This window comes from Diadema setosum, chromosome 18 (genome assembly GCF_964275005.1).
Source record: "Diadema setosum chromosome 18, eeDiaSeto1, whole genome shotgun sequence".
NCBI lineage: Eukaryota > Metazoa > Echinodermata > Echinoidea > Diadematoida > Diadematidae > Diadema > Diadema setosum.
In genome coordinates, this window is record NC_092702.1 from 30,003,226 (window position 1) to 30,024,499 (window position 21,274).

The following is a 21,274-nucleotide window of genomic DNA, read 5'->3' on the forward strand; positions in this document are numbered from 1 at the left end:
CATCTGGCAGAGACTAAACTTTGCAAGAAAGTTTTCAGCAGACTTTTATACAACCACCATTTTATAGCTTAAAAGGTGTACCCGTTGTGTTCCTACAACAAACAAGGATATGTGATTTTAGCAGCTCGATAAGGATTCTCCTGGCCCAGGTCACATGCATAGTGAAGTCTGAAGCATCCTATTGGTTTTTTTTTCTCTCTCTCTGTTTTTTGGTTGTTGAATGTGAACAGGTCTCAAAATTTGAAGTGTACAAGTTTAAGGTTCTCTGATGTTTGCAAGACACTTCAAAAGATAATTGGTTTTCTCCCATTTTTTATTTATTTATTTATTTATTTTTTTGGGGGGGGGAGCAGCATGGCCATACTTACAACAGACATACACCCATTCATAATACATGCCCTACAATGCAATTCAGTTGCCCCAAGCAAGTGGTATTGTTGCACGCTACTGTACGAGCTGAAATTTTCGCGGTGGTTTTATTTTCGCGAATTTCGCGAATCGCCTTTGAACCGCGAAAATAACAACACGCGAAAATGTCCTCCTAGCAGCAATTCGCGAAAATATCTGTACGCGAAAATTTCAGCTCGTATAGTAAACCAATATACCAAGGCTCGACATTAACGGTGGTTTGGTTGCTCAGTGCCACCAGAAATAGATGTCGAACCACCAGTTTTTAAGAAAAGATATATTTTGGTGGCATGATCAGGACACCAAATTTAATTGTTGGGCCACCAAAAGAAAAGTTCATCGGTTGATAATGATAAGGGCATTAAGGTGCCACAAATAATATGACTTTAGTGCCAATTTAACATCCTTATGATTCTCAACCAATGAGTTAGTGTCGAGCCTTGAATATACTACTGTATACACCATATATTTAGTAAGTCTTATTTTTCACAAATCAGGACTTCCCAACCATTTCTTGAGTGGGTAATGTCACGATCGTGGAGTATACAGTAATGAACAGAGAAATGTAGTGTGCATGTCACATTCAAGTCGGGATTAGACTTGATAATTTTGGGTGTTTTTAAATTCACAAATGGCACCCGACTCGCGAATTTCGCAAAATATATGGCATATACGGCTAAATGAGACATTGAAAGTCAAAAGATGCATGGCAACATACATTGTAAGCATGACAGTGTAAGATGAGACCTCTATGTGAAAACATATCTTTCGAAAAATTTGCGATGAATGTAGCCTTCTGTTTCAATTCTTTTTCCTCTTTTTTCAAATTTATTTTTAGGGGGATCTTATTTACTGTATGTGCCTTACACTTGATATATATATTCTCCATGGACATTGTTCTAGGCACAGTGTGAAATAGTATCACTGTCACCAGATTAACATATGTATCACATATTCAGTAAGACTACATTACTCTCATATTTGCGGTCTGATTTTGACAAAACTGCTGCCACTTTGATTTCACGCGACTGATCAAAGCCAGCTTGGAAATGGTGTTGAGCAGCACTTTAGGCCAATCATTAATGGTAAAGCAGTGCCTTCATGTTCCTGTTACATTACATTTGCATTACACAGTGCAAAGGATTCTCCTCACAGATCTACTAACTCACTTTCTCCTCATTAATGTACTCATTCACTTTTGCATATCTCTAAAAACTACAACTTTGGTGATACTGACATCTACCCAAAGGAATGTCTTTTTTTTGGGGGGGGGGGGTTGGGAGGCAACATGAATTTCATCACTGCGAGGTAATTTAGCAATAAACATATAAGCTTTAGCTTCATTTTCACTCTGGGCAAATTTTGTATTGAAAAAAAGAAGAAAAGTATACACATGAGATATTCCTACTTTGCCAGAACTTGAGCTTCATCCTAGTAGGGGATTCTGTTTGGAGACAGGATGGAACATATTCGTGTACATGATTCAACATAAGGACACAAAGGGATGGTGTCTGTGCAAATGTGAATATACATAGAAACGCAAATATATGTGTACATAAATATATGTATTATAACTGGACATGAAGCAATTTCAAATGACAGGGAAAAAGAAGCTCAAACAAATAAATGTCTTGGAACTCCGAATGAGTTGATTTTGTAAATGTTGGCGACATGGATTAGAGTTTATATGAGATATACACGAGATGTACTCGAGGGGACAAAGATTTCATGGCACTGTCTCATACACAATGCAAACTGACCGATCATTATTATTATGAACAGTGTTATTGCAGCATATTTTAATGTAAAAGTTTATTGCTTGCAGACTACCTACCAAAAAAAGATTCACATCAACTCAGCAAATGTAAATCATAATGGTACGTATATGTGTAACACGTAACGTAATGTATGACTGAAACCATGTGTACCACACAAGGATATGTTAGAAGTTTAATGCTTGCAGATTACCCCCCCCCCCAAAAAAAAAAAAAAAAAAAAAAAAAAAACGAAAAAAGATTCACATCAACTCAACAATTGTAAATCATTGTGGTATGTGGGCTTATATATGAGTAACTTGTAGCATGTGTGACAGAAACCATGCGTACCACACAAGGTTATGTGAGCAGTTATAGCGTTCAAGAGGGGTTTAAGGGGATGGTATAGTTTTGGTTGAGATGGGGCATCAGGTTTCCAAATTTTCTGTGAGATAATTAATGAGAGACCTCTTATGAAATATGCAAGCATACAATTCTAAGGGGAATTCAAAATTTACTTGATGAAAATCGGTTTTAAAGTGGCTGAGACATCCAAAAACAAAGTAAAACAAAGCAATAAAAGGTGGGTCCTATCGTTTACAAGTACCACTTTCTGTTGGATATCCAAAAACAAAGAGGTCCTAAAGGTGGGACTCATTTTTTATTAGGGCAAATTTGTTTTACTTTGTTTTTGGATATCTCAGCCATTTCAAAACTTATCTTCATCACATAAACTTTGAATTCCTCTTCACATTGTATGCTCTTAGATACTGTATTTCATAAGTGGTTTCAAATTGTATTGCAAAAAGTAAAAATCTGAATCTCTAAATCCCAACCAAAACCACACCATCCCTTTAAAGGATCCATCTTACTTGTTGCCGCGGCAGCAGGAGGTGGCTTCTCAGGCATGGACTTTAATCTCCTCTGCTCCATCAGTGCCTGGAATTTTGAATCCTCCACTGTTTCCGTGGTGCCCTTTGGTAAGACGATAGGTCGGTTTTTCCTGTTCTTCTTGATGTTTGTCTGATGGGGAACAGCAAAACAGAACGACATTTCATTACGATTTCTCATGGACCTACAGCCGGTTTTGCATGAGGAAGAGTGCTGTGGTACTAAGTTTCAAATAAGATAATGGAAACTAAATTATGCCATAGATTTGAATTGACTATTGAACAGCTCACAAATGTGGAGTCCCCAGTTTCTCAATTACCTATCTGTTTGGGAATGAGACCACATTACAATTGACTGGTGTATAATCATACAACAACATACTCATACTTCAGTAGTACCCACCCTAAGATGTTGACATTTTGGAAAGAGGGATAAGAAGAATCAACATAACACATCCCCAAAATCTAAGAGCAATGTAATCAGTGTCACGAGAGATTATGCTTTGAATTCTTTCAATCACAGTTTTTCCTATCATCCCTACTGCCACGAATGTGCTCATTTATTGCACAAATAGAGAGAGAGCATGACTAAAATTCTCTGAATTAGACATCAGCTACCACAGTCGAGGATATGGTTTCTCTTCAAATGAATTCCTCGTTAAGCTTCAAGCAAGTTTTATTTTTTAAGCTGGTTTGTAAAATGTCAGTACTCTAAGCCCACGTGATGAAATGATACTAATTGAAACTTGGGAGCAAAGCTTGACAATTTTAATAAACTGAATTAAACATTCATCCAATGACAGGATGAGGATCCTCAACCACTTGCCCAAGAGAACCTGGCAAGTCAGATTCAACATTGATGGAGATTTTAGAATCTACCTGGAAATAAGTGAAAGGGTTTGATAAAGGGTGTTAACGAACTGAAGCATTAAATTGTTTAATGATTGTCAGAGGTAATAATGAAACACAGGTCTTCTTCCTCCACCTTTCTATCATTATCACTGTCATCATCATCATCATCATCATCATCATCAGTGCTGTAGTCATCATTATCATCATGTACAATGTCAGCACTATCCTCATGACAATCTTTATCACCATAATCATCAACATCATTGTCATCACCACCATCACCACCATAATCCTACAGAGAGCACTCCTTCCTACCAGGATGCTGTCAAGCTCTGCGACGGCCGGCGACACCCGCGATCCCTGCGGCACTTTCTTCTCGGGCAGCTTTTCGTTCGGTTTCGTCTTCCTCAGCGTGACCTCGCCCCTCCTAATTCTGTTGACCATCTCCTGCATGGCGGTCTCAAACTGCTTCTGGTATGAGTCCAGCTGCCCTGCAGGTCCATGGTGAAAAATGCAGGAATTACTAGTTACAAGACACAATGGATTTTCATGAAGACCATACCCAGACTTCCCATCTCCAGCTGAGAGATCATACATTATGAAACATGTCTAGACGAAATTTGGGGCATTCTATTGGGCTGAAACTTGATATGAGTGTTTAGTAAGCTCTTCTCAGAATGTGCAATAGTTAATAAAAAACTCTTCATCACCACACCCAAATTATAAACATCAATGTCATCATTATCATCATCATCTCTCTCTCATCATTACTCTCATCATCACCAAATCACATCATGATCATCACTATCATCACCATCACTAGCACTATATCACACCACAAACACTGCAATCATAATCATAATCATTAATTCAATGTCATCACTCTCATTTTCAACAAAATGACACAACCACTGCCATCACCACAGTCATGATTACCATCATTATCATTTTCATCTTTTCATCATCAAAATCACATTGATGCCATCACTACCAGCCCCACCATAAAAACTGTTACTCTCATTCTCTTTTTCATCACCCCCATCAAAATCACATCATATACAATACCTCATCACAACAATCATAATCATAGTCATAATCACAATCATAATCACTACCATCATCATCATCTCATCAGCAGCCTCTCAATCACATCTTAAGCCGATGTGATAATCATCACCACTACATTACAGTTGACACTGCCACTAGTATTATCATCATCACCATCATCATCATCATCATCATCATCATCATCAGAAGAAGAAGAAGAAGAAGAAGAAGCAACCTATCATCCACCCTCCTCACAACAATTCTCCTCCACCTCCTCCACCCCTAACCATCCTGAGAACCACCTTCCAATTTCACAGGAGTCACAATCTCTGCTTCATCTTCCTTAACCCTTCCTTCATGACCGAGGTCTACTTACGTGCCTCTGGAGAAGGGGATTTATGTTGTTTTCGGCTCATCAGCTTCTGCAGCATTCTGAAGGCAAGAAAAAGAAAAGACAAACACAAAACATAACACTAAAAACATAAGAAATGACTGGAAATCGGCACATGACAATTCTTAGGAGATGCTAGCTCGGTTACATTTCTTTTGCAAATTTGACGAAAAGCAGCCACAATGATTCATGAACAAATATGCAATAACGAGGAAATTCAACTCTGCTTCATCCTGTCACATTCTGAAAGATGAAACAAAATTATGATGTTGAACTTGCAAAAGAAAAAAAAATTCTTGCTGTGACTTTATGGAGAACTTTACTGTACAAACATACACACACACACACACAAACACACACACACTCACAAACAGAGATGTGATATACAAGCTATGAAATTAGTCCCAATCAGTTCATTCTGAACTGAGAAATTGAGGATTCTGTATGATGGTGCAGAGCGTTCGAAACAGAAGGCAAAAAACGTGCACTCACTCCAGCGGGTTCTTTGGTAGGGCGGGCATGGGCGGAGGAGGGGGCGGCGGTGGTATGTTGGGAAGACTGGGTTTGTTTTGGGCCTCCTTCAGCTCGTAGGCCAGCTCCTTGTTCTTGGTCGCGAGCTCCTCCACCTGCTTCTCCAGGGACATGTTCTCCTCCTTGGCGATGCTGAGCTTGTTCTCCAGGAGCTCCATCTTTTCACGATCCTCCGACAGCTCCAGCTCATCCCGGAGTCTCTTCAGCTGTGTTCATCGGAAGGCAAAAAATAATGAAAGGTGGAACCAAATGGTAGAAAGGTATCTCTTCACTAATTGCTCACAGGAAAACATGCCTTCTCTGAATCACCTCTATTTGGATTTAAGAAATCCCAGAGGCACTTGGTTCAAATCTGGCACAAGCATTAATAAAAAAACAAAGAAAAAAAAACCCCAATGAGTGTCGAGAAGATGCTACTACATTTCTCATGTACTGTAACTACAAAAGTCAAATTTCACATTTTTATTGAGAAAGGTTGTATTCATTATTTTTGCATTATCAAAGAGACATAAAAGGGGCATTATTTTCTGTGGTTATGGTTGGATAAAAATTACTGCTGAACATTTTCTGAAAAGACGCCAAATTCTGTAGGTTTGTGCCGGGTTTCTCACACCTACTGCCAACAACTTCTACAGTAACAGACATAGAATTAAAAACAAAACAAAACAAAACAAAACAGAAATTGTTGTTCTCATCATTGGGCAATGAATAACTGACCTTTGACCTTCACATGTTCAGATAGCCTATGAATTAACCATTGCTGTAATTGTTTGTCACAGCTGAACAATCTTATAGAAGCTGCCAAGAAAAGTAATACCCCCATTCACAGAAGTGAATTGGTGGTGTGAAGATTTGTTTGAGGGAAACAATGAAAGTAAGTGAAATTCATCATACACTCAATGCAATCACTAATTAAACCAACATGCTAAAATTTCCTAGTGTCAGTGTACATGCCCAAAGCATATCATGCTCGTTAATGGCTTTAGTATATATTCCTGATGTCACAACGAAAAGCATTAGTTTTCTAAATCTAAATCAACTCTGTATGTTTTTGCTATGTCTGAGACATATTCAGATGGTTGTCCACGAGGGAACATAGAGGAAAAAGAGACACATAACAGTCTTCATATTCTGATGTAAAAGTAACCCGCTATGACATGTTTCCCTGGATGTGATATATTGCATCCTTGATGTGTCCCTATTCCTGACAAGGTGATCCTTAGGTTAATGCAATCAAGTTAATGAGAATTTGGCTGCAAATCACTTGAGGACAGAGCCAACTCTGGTAAGACATCCCAAATCATGCTAAACAGAAGTCACCCCCCCCCCCCAAAAAAAAAAAGAAAAAAAAAAGAAAGAAAGAAAGAAAGAAAGTATAAACTCCAATAAGAAACCTGAAGTAATTGTCAACCCTAAATCCTGGATTTTCACGCATCAAAATTCATAATTTTGGATTTTGAAAATAGCTTTAAGCACTGCAATCTATGCAATGGAGCCATTCTCATATTGCTGCAAAATTCTTCACACCAATAATGATTTCAATGATGATGATGATGATGATGATGATGATGATGATGATGATGATGGTGACAATGGTGACACTGCTACTACTACTACTATTACTACCACTACACTACTGTTAATAGAAGAAGGAAGAGAAAGATATAGGGAAAGGAAGATAAGGGAAGGAAGGGGGAGACGAAAAGAGGAAGAAGAGAAGGCAGAAGCAGATGAGAGGATTGAGGGAGAGGATGAGAGGAGGAGTAGGAAGAAAAGGAGGAGGAAGAAGATGAAGGAGGAGAAAAAGGATGAGGGAAGAGGAAAATGGTTGGAAAAGGAGAGGAGCAGGAGTAAGGGCAGAGGACCAAGAAAAAGAAGAAAAAGAAAAGGAAAAAGATGACATAAGAGGGAGGGAAGCATAGGAAGAGAAGGAGAGGAGGAGGGGGAAGGAAAGAAGATAGAAGATGATGGGTATAGAGAGACGGTAGGAGGAGGAGGAGGGAAAAGGGAGGAAGAAAGAAAGGAGATGGAAGCAGATGGGGGCAAGAAAAGGAGGAAAGGAAGATGAGGAGGAAGACAAGGGAGAGGAAGATGATGAGGGAAGCGGGAAAGGGTAGGAAGAGGAGCGGAAGAGGAGGGTAAAGAAAAAAAAGGAGATGAGATGAGGGAAGGATGGGTAGGATAGGAAGAGGAGAGGAAAAGGATGGAGAAAGAAAGGAGACAGCAAAGCAGATGAGGGTAGGAGGGGAGAGGGTATAGGAATAGGATGAAAGGAAGAAGAAAAGGACAATGATGAAGATGATGAAGATGATAATGAAGAGGAGCATATAGAGCAAGGACCACACCTCCAGTTTGTGAGTCTCCTTCATCTCCTCCATATCCTTGGTCAGTTTCTCCACCTCGCTCAGACTCTCCAGGAGCTTGGTGTCTCCACTGAGGGCGTCGCTTAGCAACATCTGGCTCTGCCGCTTGAACGCCTCTGCCTCCTTGTTCTTGGCATAATACTGTTTTCCCCATCACAGGAGGAGGCACCACAAGAAGAGGCATACAAAGATATATTGCATTGGGAAATGTTACATGTTGCTAATGATATAAGACAAGAGACTTAAGCATTTTACATGGTGTGCCAATATTCAAGTGATTTATTGTGTCACCATTTGAATGAGCCTGCACAAAACTTTACCTGTCAATTGTGTCACACATGATGCAAAACTGGTGGAATTAAAATAAATCAGTCCTTATAACAAAGTTACAATGGCTGTAGGGATGCTATTGTCAACTATCAATTATTGACAATCTTCAATACAGAGCAATAATTTTGTCATGTTTCTATCATTATTGATAATGCTCAATTGTAAACGTCTCATAATGAGCTATAATTTTTTTTTCACATACCTCTGTGGCAAGCTTCTCTGCCTGTTCTCTCATCACCGATTCCTTCTGATATAATGACTGCACCTCATTGTATTCATCATAAACCAGCGCAGACACTGTCAAAAAGAGTTTAAAGATATACAAATTCTTAGCTCTGGGTTGACAATGACTGCAAAAAGACATCAGCATCACTCTTTTATCACATTTCTGATATGATGCTCTACACTTTGAAACATAAACACCTAACACCTTTTCCCAATGTCAAAGCAGAATGTCAATGTGTTGTATTTCCTAATGGTTTGCTGTGATCCAATGCATTTTATTCTTTTATGTAACTTGTCTTGTATTGCACAAGTATTCTTTATTTGCTAACTGGTTTTCTTGTAAACTTTTTTTTCTTTAAATAGGGGACTAAATTCAAATCAACTCAAGCATGATGTTCACCTACATGTATCATTATTACACGGTTACCATGCCTATCTCCAAGGATATGAGATCTTTCCTTCGGATTGGATCTAACCATTTCACTTCAAATATTCATTTCATTTGGGTGATCTCAAGAAAAGATAGGTAAATGCAATTTATTTTCTGTATCCACTCAATTTGACTACTTATTATTTGCCATCGCCCTTCCCCCCAAAAAAACCCCTCAAAACATCTAATCATTCTGCTTCCATCAAATATACAGCGAGGCATATTTAATATTTGTTGATTTTTATCATGAGTTTCCACACACATACCATATTGCATTTTCTGACAATATCTTAATATTGATCTAGGTGGCAATCATCAATTTCAAATACCAGTTAATAACTTGATTCAGATTGTGTGTGTGTAATAGCAGCTAAAAATGTCATGATGTCTCATACACCACTAGGGAAAAAAAACAAACAAACATTTTCTAAGTGCTCTTACTTTAGTTCCACCAACTGAAAATTGTGCAAACACTTATAAACAGGCATCTGACATTCAGTTGCTGCAAATTGTACTCATCCCCCCCCCCCTTTGTGATGTCTCCTACCAAATCAACCAGGGTAAGGGGTGAGTGTGGATGTTACCATTTTTATGGGAATCCCTCTTTTTGCAAATGTCACATTTGCAACTTTAGTACCATCCCACTCCCTTCCCCCACACCTCACCCAGACTTAAATGACAAATGAGACTATAAAACATGAGCAACCCCTTGTACTGCCCCCCTCCTTCCCCCTTCCCCTACACCCCATCCAGACTTTAATAATGAATAAAGCTGAACATTCCCCCCCCCCCTTGTACTGCTACTGCTCCCAATCCATCCCCTCCCCCTCTCCCTCCCCCTCCCCCACATCCGACCAAGACAATGATGAATGAGACTGAACTTTGGGGCACACATTCAGTGCCAGCAGTGGCGCTATTAGGAACGGGATCCCTGATTTTGGCATGGTGGGGGGAGTAGATGTGATTTATGTCTCGGCGAGGCTGGCACTCACTGTCAGACACATTCAATTTGATGCAAGCTGTGCCTAGCTCTTACAGCATGCATTTTCCCTCTTTATCTTGTTCTTGTCTGACAGTATCATAAACACACACACAGACACACAAGCACACACACACACACACACATGCACATACATGCATTTACAAAGCTAATCATGCACAATATTGTGCTCTTTCAGTCTGTAAATCCTATATGGCAAATGCTATTTTTCATCCTCTTCTTTTTTCTTTTTTTTTCTGGCAGTATTCATTTTTCGTCTTTTTTTTTTTTCATCTATTACTGTCTCTCCTGAAAATCAATCCATCTATTAATTTGTTCTAGCTGTCATCTTTCTTGCTGTCAATTATGGTATCACATAAACCTATGTATTCATTAATCACTAAACCAGTCAATCTATTTTTCCAACTACCTGCAATCACATGGTTAAAGGTTGAAATCTTCCTGTCTTTATGTAGGGCCTACATTATAAGGCAATTTTGAATGAAATATTTGTGTGTTATACATCTGCACTTGAAAGTCTATGACAGATATTTTCATGACATGAAGAACTCTAATCCTTACCACATGCCTTCTAATTGTACGTCCAAACAATAAACAAATATTTCTCCCCTTGTGACAACAACAACAACAAAGTATGATGCTCACACACATTTTGAGGAGTGGCACCGTGCTCTCGCAGTAATAATGGCTCGTTTGCGGCACAAACGAGCCTCGATCCTTACCTCGCTTCAGCTGGTTAATGATGTTATCCCTCTCTTGCAAGGCCTTCTTCGTCTTCTCGTGGGCCAACGTTTCATGTTTCAGCTGATGGCAAAAAAAAAAAAAAAAACAATACCAAAAGACAGGAGTGAGAAAAGAACTCAGGGGCCAGCAGTTGAATCTATAATGTCAGAGACAGTGACCTTTTATACAAAGAAAATAAACAAAGAAAACAAAAAACCAAAACAGGGAGAAATGCTGCCTCTTGGTTTTGAGAACTCCGTGAGATCTAGATCCTTAATGAGCACAGCGCAGATCTCCACTGGATACGATTGAGCCATCTGCTAACATAGTAGAGGATGTAAACAGCTTTACTGCGTGACCCCGTGTGGCGAGCTGCTTGACTTTATCGGCAACTCAAATGTCAGTGCACTGTCGCCTGCAGGTTTTGTCAATTAAAGCTTGAACAATGCTGCAAATTTTCCCTGTTAATCCTCCAGTGTGGTATAAGGATTTGATGTTCCAGTAAAACTTTGATGAACAAATAAGACATTTATTCCTAATCAGGCAAGTAACTAGGATTTTCATGGGGGGGTTCAAAATTGGAAATAGTGGACCTTTTTGAGGGAGTTAAGCAACCAAGCGGGATATCGTCTCACTCTGGGAGCGGTATATTTTTTGTTCAAACAATTGAAATGTCAATCATTCATGAAATGACCCAGTCCCCAATAAAACCCAAACAGAATGAAAGTTTTGAGAATGAAAGTTTTGAGAATAAAACCTAAATATTATGTGGATTGAGTGAAAAGCAGCCTAATTTATATGTCACATCAGTGAATGTTTGAGGAAAATCGGACAATCGGTTCAAAAGTTATGGATATTTAAAGTTTTAATGCCGCTATGACCAGATGAGAAGACTGCAACATTTTATGAAATCAATCATAGACGAGACATGAAAACTCGTCACATTGAGGACGAGTTAGGTGATACGCTTGTGGTCATCAGATGACAGTCATCTGTGATCGACAAAGAAAAGAATGTGATATAGGCACCTTGAAGTTATATTGAGCGTGCATGCGAAACCGTTTCGTAACCACTCGGCCACGGGTCATCCACGGTAATGGTGAGACAAAAAAAAACAACAACAATGTATAGATATAACAGGGGGAAAGTCAATGCCCACTCAACTAACGTGGCCGTGTGAACATCTATTGCATTGCTAGACGGAAAAGCGGCCTTGTAACGACTGAGGTCGCTATGCCATTTCTGGCAACTTGGGAAAAATACGTCCCGCAGACATAAAACCTATAATCGGCTGGTTTTGATACCTTGCCTTTAATCACAATTTTCAGTGTAATGACGTCATCAAATTACAAAACAATGACATGGTCTTGAAAGACAATTGTTCAAAGTACAACACCTCAGTCGTCGTCATTACATACTATGATCGGTTTGACAAAGTCAACCTGCAAAATTTGCTGCAGTCGAAGCAATGTGGTCTCCAACACACAAAAAAGAGGGATATGGCGTGTGTGTGTGTCTCTGTGTGTGTATAGGTGCGTTTATATACGAACGTGATTTCTACATGAACGAATATGTAATACAAAACTGAAGAAAAAAAACAGTAAAGTAGCTAAGTATTTTGTTTCGTGATCTTGTGGGAATCGAACCCGCAACCTCACATCTCTGAGACGTCGCCTTTAACCACTCGGCCACACGTCCCGACGGGAAAATATGGGGAACGTTATGGACTTCAAAGACATTTGTTCAATGTATAACACATTCATCGTACGTTGTCAGTTTGCTATTGACATGACGATCTATCAAAAATATGAGGCAGGCACTAGTACCTGTATGAAATTATTATAGGCATGGTTATCAAATTGCCTTAATATTTCCTTATAATTGCCTTATTTTTACACACAGTTATGCTATCCCTTTAAACTCGTCACAGTTTAATTAGAATCATTAACATCATACATTAGTACCATATTCAGTTCCATAGCTGATTACGTTTGCTAATCAATTAAGATTAATTGTCTAGAATGTGTCATATGGCCAACCTGTATACACACGTATATACACACACACAATGTTAAATGTATGTATCAAACATCTGTAACACAACTTTGAACTAACTGTAGGAATTATCGCTGCACTTATCATCCATACTTTTTATCACTATCTGAAACTCCACAAAAACCACTAATTGACAAATAATCATCAATACAGAAGACTGAATACCTTTTTTACAATGTATAGCTTGTTACATGTATAAATCAGCACAAAGTAACCACGACTACATTGTGTTACCAAATTGATATGAACAAATTTCATTTCGTTACAATATACTATATCAGTTTGAAAAGCCCAGCCTCCAAAACTATGATTTTGCAGCAATCGAAGTAATGCAGTCTCCAACGCAAAACAAAGGTATACTGTGTGAGTGTGTGCGTACAGGTGTGTTTACGTGGAAACATGATTTCTACATGGACGAAGGTGTAGTACTCCATTGAAGAAAAAAAAAGTAAAAAAAAAAATATTATTTTCTTTCGTGCTCTTGTGAGGATCGAACCCGTACGTGTGCAACCTCACGTTTCTAAGACGACGCCTCTACCCACTCGGCCATACGTCTCGACGAGAAAATTAGAGGAACGTAAACTTATGTACGTTAAAGATGAATCAGGAATCGTTTGGTCCTCATTCCATTCTCATTTTCAGTTTTAAATTGCAAAATTGTCAACCTCATGAGGAGATTTCAAAGAATAAAATGCATGATTACTGCAGCTTATTGTCACAGCTACAACATACTAAAGTTTCAGAGGAAATGAAGCAAAATCAGCTGAGATAAAGGTGCTTAAACGTTGTCAAGTCAATGCATGGTTTCTAAACAAATCACCTCCCATAGACATAACACGTAAACTTGTCCGATTTTGCGTCTTTACCTTTAAACACAATTTAAAGCATGATGACGTCATCAAATTTCAAAACTATGACATGGACATGAAAGGCAAATGTTCAAAGTACAACATATCTGAATTTGGGATAATATTGAGCTTAAACAAAAGAGATACGAGCAAATGAATGTCAGAAACAGTACCTTAAAAAAATTAATTCCACTTTTTTGATTTCAGATAATGATATGATGACGTCATAATGTATTCATGGAGATATTGATACTTGAAACGTTATTTCCCATTCATATGTTTTTGTAATATGCAATAAAAACATAGGGTAACCAGACGTTTTAAAGAGCTATGGCGAAATAAACAAAGACATGTTTTTCGCTATATTTGCACATAGACGCGCACACGAAATTTCAACTTTGACGCCAACGCATTCCTTTGTTATAGGTCAAAATTGATCGGAAATCAAGGGATATTGTTGCTTAATGTATCAGGAATCCAAATCTGTCAAAAAATGTGCATTTTGATTTTGCTTACGCGCACTACGCGCGAAAATGTGCGGACGGACGCGAACGCGCGAAACGCTTAAAATTGTCTGAAACTTCGAGATTTCCCATTGGTAAGTTGTTTTGAGCCTTTTAAAAGTTTGACGCGCGCGTACGCGCGCGTAATAATGTCCTAGGTAATTAGCATTAAAATGTAAGATAGAGCGTGACCTGAACTTAATGTCCACCGAAAATGATACAGAAATGACCTTTAGTTATGAAGTTATGATCGATCATGTAACATGGTCCGAAAATCACAAAATGGCGCCTAGATGACGTCATAGATATGTTACTGCCATGAAAACCTTATTGTGGCTAGATTTTGTCATGAGACATGTTCCCTGAAAATGTCATGTTATTTCGTAATGTCATTCTTGAGATATTGATGACACAAAATTGTCCAGAAAGAAAGAAGAATAAAAAGAAACGAGATATGAAACTCGTCAGACTGACGAGTTAGGTGATACGCTTGGGGTTATCAGATGTCGGTCATCTGTGATCGACAAAGAAAAGACACCTTGAAGTTATAATTGAGTTTGCATGCAAAACCGTTTCCCTAACCTCTCGGCCACGGGACATCCACGGAAATAAGGCAAAAAAGAAATGTATAGATATTACAGGGAAAAAAGTCAATGCCCACTCAACCAACGTGGCCGTGTGAACATGTATTGCATTGCTAGACGGAAATGCGGCCTTGTAACTACTGATGTCGCTATGCCATTTCTGGCAACTTGGGAAAAATACGTGCCGTAAACATAAAACCTATAATCGGCTGGTTTTGATACCTTGCCTTTAATCACAATTTTCAGTGTGATGACGTCATCAAAGTACAAAACAATGATGTGGTCTTGAAAGACAATTGTTCAAAGTACAACACCTTCGTCGTCGTCATTACATATTATGATCAGTTTGACAAAGTCAGCCTGCAAAATTTTGCAGCAGTCGAAGCAATATGGTCTCCAACACAAAAAAGAGGGATATGGTGTGTGTGTGTGTGTCTGTGTGTGTGTATAGGTGCGTTTATATACGAATGTGATTTCTACATGGACGAATATGTAATACAAAATTGAAGAAAAAAAAGTAAAATAGCTGAGTATTTTGTTTCGTGATCTTGTGGGGTTCGAACCCGCACGTGTGCAACCTCACGTCTCTGAGACGTCGCCTTTAACCACTCGGCCATACGTCTCGACGAGAAAAAAAGAGGAACGTAAACTTATGTATGGGAAAGATGAATCAGGAATCGTTTTGTCCACATTCCATTCTCATTTTCAGTTTTAAACTGCAAAATTGTCAAACTAATGAAGAGATTTCAAAGAATAACATGCATGATTACTGCAGCTTATTGTCTCAGTTACCACACACTTAAGTTACAGAGGAAATGGAGCAAAATCATCTGAGATAAAGGTGCTTAAACGTTGTCAAGTCAATGCACATTAAAAAAAAATCACCTCCCATAGAGATAACACGTAAACTTGTCTGATTTTGAGTCTTTACCTTTAATAATAATTTGAAGTATGATGGTAGGTCTTCTCGAACCAAGAGTGTGGAACGTAAGCTTCTACGTGAAAGATGAATCATGACGATCACCCGTGACCGACACATCTTCAAAGGGATCAGTTATTAGAAGTGGAAGCCCTCGTGCCAAGCATATTGTCTCAGCAATTCCAAAGCAATGATACCCTTACATTTATGCATACCATAATTTCCCTCTGAAATCAATGGTAGGTATATTCATGTACAATTGCTTGCCTTGTCCATAAACTTTGCTTTACAAACTTTCAGTGAAACGTGTCATAACATAATTCTGTAACTCCATTAGCAGGGATGGACTTCATAAAGAAAGATATATCAAATTGAACGCTTAGCGCGTATAACTAAGGGGGATTTTAGCCTGATGCTCTGTTCTTCACTGCTCAGATACCAACAACACTCATTACCTACGGCTACGTATAGAGAAACAGCCATGACGAAAATAAGTTATTCCTTTTCTTTGGCAGATAGACACACAACCCCTTTAAACCACACTATAATTGACATGGAGGAACATGAAAAAGTTCATTACTACTACTAAACAGTGATGCCTTCTACTCATGTGGCACAAGATACCTCTATAGCAACATAAAACCTGTCTACAACTCCGTTATTGCGTCAAACAATAACATCCTGGAATTTCAAAGAGATGAGCGAGACGCCATACACCTGGCCTAGAGTTAATTCATTCAGTTGCCATTCCTGCTCCAGTTAAGTTATGCAAATTATTTTCCGACCTGTCTTGTGACAATATAACAGGAACAAACGTAGAGAAAAGGAAAGGGAAAAGGAAAGGTGGCAAGCGGGGCACTGTACCAAGGGCAATTTAAACAATACGTATGATAAACGAAGCAAATCCAACCTCCAGCCTCCGACAAAAAAAAAAAAAAAAAAGGAACTTGAGCGACTGTGTGTCGTGGGGTAGTATAATTGATAAGATAATACGATAAATGACATCGATCGGAATAAAGCTGAACTGCCAAAAGAAACACAAAGAAAGAGAGAGAAAAAAAATGATAGCGTCCTGCGGGTCTCGAACATCTCGTCCTAAGGTAGTGCATACTAATATTTATACCATATACAACATGAAAAAGTTCATTACTACTACTAAACAGTGATGCTTTCCATTCATGTGGCACAAGATACCTCTATAGCAAGATATAACCTGTATACAACTCCGTTTTAGTTTTTTTTTTATTGGGTCAAACAATAACAACCTGGAATTTCAAAGAGATGAGCGAGATGCCATACACCTGGACTAGAGTTAATCAATTCAGCTCCCATTCCTGCAAGTTATCTAAACGTACATGTTCCTACCTATCCTGTTACAGTATAACAATAACCAATGAAGAGAAAAGGAAAGAGCAAACGAAAGGTGGCAAGCGGGACACTGTAACAAGGGGCAATTTACAACATTAAGTGTGACAAAATTAATGAAGCAAACCCAATCTCCAAACTCCAATACAAAACAAGGGAAATAGAGCAGCCGTGTTCACGGGTTACGTACACTTGATAAAATAATACGATAAATAACATCGGAGTAAAGCTGAACTGCCGAAAAAAAAAAGAGAAAAAAAGAAAGAACGGATGAAACTCCTGCGGGAGTCGAACCTCTCGCCCTCCGGTATGGCGTTATGAACAACCAGCGCGCTAACCGATTATGCCACATGGCTGTCCTGAAGATCGAGTGCGAAACTTAAATCTAAATACTATCGTGACAGTGTTGACTTGTGATGGCGCTATTCAACTTCCCACAAGTGGCAGCGTGGATTCGATCAATATATAGTTGCAAAGAAAATTTCGGAATCGTTCCGTACAGATTGCATTCTCATTTTCAGTTTTAAATTGCAAAATTGTCAACCTGATGAGGAGATTTGAAAACATAAAATGCATGATTACTAAAGCTTATTGTCTCAGCTACAACATATTTATGTTTCGGAGGAAATGGAGTAAAATCAGATGAGGTAAAGGTGCTTAAACGTTGTCAAGTCAATGCATGGTTTAAAAAAAAATCACCTCCCATAGACATAACACGTAAACTTGTCTGATTTTGAGTCTTTACCTTTAATCACAATTTCTAGTATGATGACGTCATCATATTTCAAAACCATCACATGGACTTGAAAGGCAAATGTTCAAAGTGCAACAAATCTGAATTTGGGGTAATATTGAGCTTAAACAACAGAGATACGAGCAAATGAATGTCAGAAACAGTACCTCAAAAAAATCAATTCCACTTTTTTTATTTAAAATGATGATATGATGATGTCATCGCGTTTTCCTGGCAATACTGATACTTGGAATGTTATTTACAATTCATATACTTTTGTAATATGCAATAGAAATATAGGATCAACGGACGATTTAAAGAGCTATGGCGAAATAAACAAAGACATGTTTTTTCACTATATTTGCAGAAAGACGCGCACGCGGAATTTCAACTTTGACGCCAGTGCATTCCTTTGTTATAGGTCGAAATCGATCGGAAATCAATGGATATTATTACTCAAAGTATCAGGAATCCAAATCAGTCAAAAAAAATGCATTTTCATGTTGCTTACGGGCTCTGCGCGCGAAATTGCGCGGACGGACGCGCACGCGAGAAAATGTTTGAAACGCTTAAAATTGTCTGAAACTTCGAGATTTCCCATTGGGAAGTCGTTTTGAGCCTTTTAAAATTTTGACGCGCGCTTACGCGCGCGTAATGATGACCTGTGTAACTAGCGTTAAAAAGTAAGATAGAGCGTGACCTGAACTTCATGTCCACCGAAAATGATACAGAAATGACATCTAGTTATGAAGTTATGATCGATCATGTGACAAGGTCCGAAAATCACAAAATGGCGCCTAGATGACGTCATAGATATGTTACTGTCATGAAAACCTTATTGTGGCTAGATTTTGTCATGAGACATGTTGACTGAAAATGTCATGTTATTTCGTAATGTCATTCTTGAGATATTGACGACACAAAATTGTCCAGAAAGAAAGAAGAATGAAAAAAAATAAAGAGAGATTTTGACAATCACAATAGGTGATACGCTGATAGCGTATCACCTAATAAAGAGAGATTTTGACAATCACAATAGGTGATACGCTGATAGCGTATCACCTAAAAACAATATAAAACATATTCAACATTTTTCACTTTTCTAGCATAATGCAAGAGCACTTGGCTTACCTCTTTGGAGCATGAAATTTTCTAAAATTCTCTTTATATTTTCTTTATATTGTTGTCAATATGTGATGTCATGAACTGTAGTAGTCCTTTCACCCAGCAATGGCTGCACCAAAACTTCAACAACTCATAATTTTTTCAACGGATTGTCGGATATTCATCACACTTTGCTGATGTGTTCTACTACAATATGGCTGCATGATCTCAATGCACATGTATATTGGTTATTTATTCTCCTTCAATATACTGTAGTAGCAATCTATTCCATTTATTGATTCCATTTTATATGTAAACAAACAAGGTTCTGGTAGCTTTGTTCACATTCCAGGGCTCTACTCTCTGAGTGCATGAGCCCAAGTATCAAGTCTGCCATATTGACGACAACAATTACATAAGATGGGCATGAAATGAGTTTTTACAAGCAAATAATGGTATTACAGTGCAATATCACATGTATGCAATCAAATGTATGAAAACCACTTGAATTGTGGGAAGAGACAAAATGAAATGCTGTGGAGCGTACCTGATCCTTGAGTTGTGCCACTTGGTTCTGTGCAAAGGCCAGGTCATCTTGACGTTCATCTCTCTCGGCGATGGCAAACTGGACGTCTTTCTTGGCCTGGCACAACTCCTCCTTCAATGCTGCATGTGGCATTAAAAAAACATAAATTACATCACTACACATACATATTTATAGTTACATAAATCTACCTCTGTATCTGTAACTATACTGTAAAAGTGGATATTTTCGCGCGACTTATTTTTCACGCTCGGCCGGGTAAGAAGAGTTTTGCAGGTTTTGAATTCCGTGGAATCAAGAAATCAACTGCTTGCACTTTACGGCAAGCAAAAATATTCACATGCTTTTATTTTCGCACTAGTTTCTGGTTGCGCAAAATGCACAAAAATTTCACCACCGCAAAAATTTCCACTTTTACAGTATTTACATTGACATCTCACAAAAATATCACCTCCCATAATATTGGTTCACTGTACTATTGTCTTAAAGGAGGGGAATATTGCTCAGTCTTTCTTGTGAAAAGGGAAAGTACTTAATTTTCATTCATTTGCATTGGATCTATACAATTCACAATTCCCTGCTCCCCCATAAGAAAAAAAAATGAATAAAACAACAACTCAAAACTGATTTATACAACAACGAGGTACTATAATTCAGACAAAACCTTTCTAAAATCTACAGGCTTCATCATCGTTCTAGGCCTACGCAAAATGCTTCACCAATAGATCTGAAAGACATAGGAAAAAAGGTAGATGATAAGTGTGCTGATGTGTAGTGTGGAGGAAGAGTGGACAGAATTTTGTTCAAAGGCAATTCAGTTTGATCAGGTACATACAGATTACTGAATCTGTACATTATCACAACCAAGCCTCAAATATATTTTGACTACTAAATGATATCATTCTGGCTCTCATGATGTTCTGCAAATTTGCTACCTTTGGATATGATACTACTGAAAGTTGTAGTGCCGTAAAATCCATTTTTATCAGTGAATTTTTATGCTGATTGTCTCAGTTTTTCAACCAAATGTCATACTGCATAGAATCTCAACTTTCATATTCAAATGTGAGTTATCGGATTTCCATTTTGATTTTAACTGTCTCTTCTTCAATGAAAAAATGGGTAAAAAAAATGAAGAAAGTTAGTAGCATGTGGTGTCAAAGCTAAGACATAGTAATTCTGACTGGGATTATCTATGGCAGTCAAATTTTCAGAAAACTTGAGCTAGGGTCTGTGGTGACTGTGTGAATTGGAAGAAAGTCACATCGTTTTCAGGGGGTTAAAAAGATCGCTCAGTAAATGCACGGCCACATTGCTCTGAGGAAATTACGTCAAAGTAGACTTATTACATCATTAGCTGAACACGGGGGTCTTTTCATCCTACCATTAACATTTACAAAACCGTGCGCAACGTTGATGTCGTTTAACTGAGATGCGAGTAGTTATAATTGCTAAACAATTTATGTGCACGCTACTGTACGTTGCAACCACACCAATGTACCACATTAGCTCTAATGGTATTGCTTGTTAAAAGGGCAAGTCTCTCATTAGAATCTGTGCCCTGGATCTTATTTCTCATTCAAGATGACAAAAAACTGTGATAGGGTGCACTTTGGAGTACCAATCTACATGAGTTTGCTCTCTCTGTCAAAACTCCTTTTCAGTTAGAAGCGCT

General features: G+C 38.3%; 1 protein-coding gene across 1 annotated transcript in view; it reads right to left on the reverse strand.

Annotated features, from left to right (window-relative positions):
- LOC140242005 (shootin-1-like) overlaps positions 1-21,274 on the reverse strand; it is a 124,968-nt gene that overhangs the window by 5,635 nt on the left and 98,059 nt on the right. Inside the window, exons 5-13 of the mRNA XM_072321749.1 lie at positions 19,603-19,721; positions 10,944-11,025; positions 8,769-8,863; positions 8,219-8,377; positions 5,835-6,079; positions 5,328-5,383; positions 4,220-4,395; positions 3,035-3,185; positions 1,817-1,852 (exon numbers count right to left, since the gene is read on the reverse strand). Of these exons, the coding sequence (XP_072177850.1) occupies positions 1,817-1,852; positions 3,035-3,185; positions 4,220-4,395; positions 5,328-5,383; positions 5,835-6,079; positions 8,219-8,377; positions 8,769-8,863; positions 10,944-11,025; positions 19,603-19,721 (1,119 nt within the window). The remainder of the gene's footprint in view (positions 1-1,816; positions 1,853-3,034; positions 3,186-4,219; positions 4,396-5,327; positions 5,384-5,834; positions 6,080-8,218; positions 8,378-8,768; positions 8,864-10,943; positions 11,026-19,602; positions 19,722-21,274) is intronic.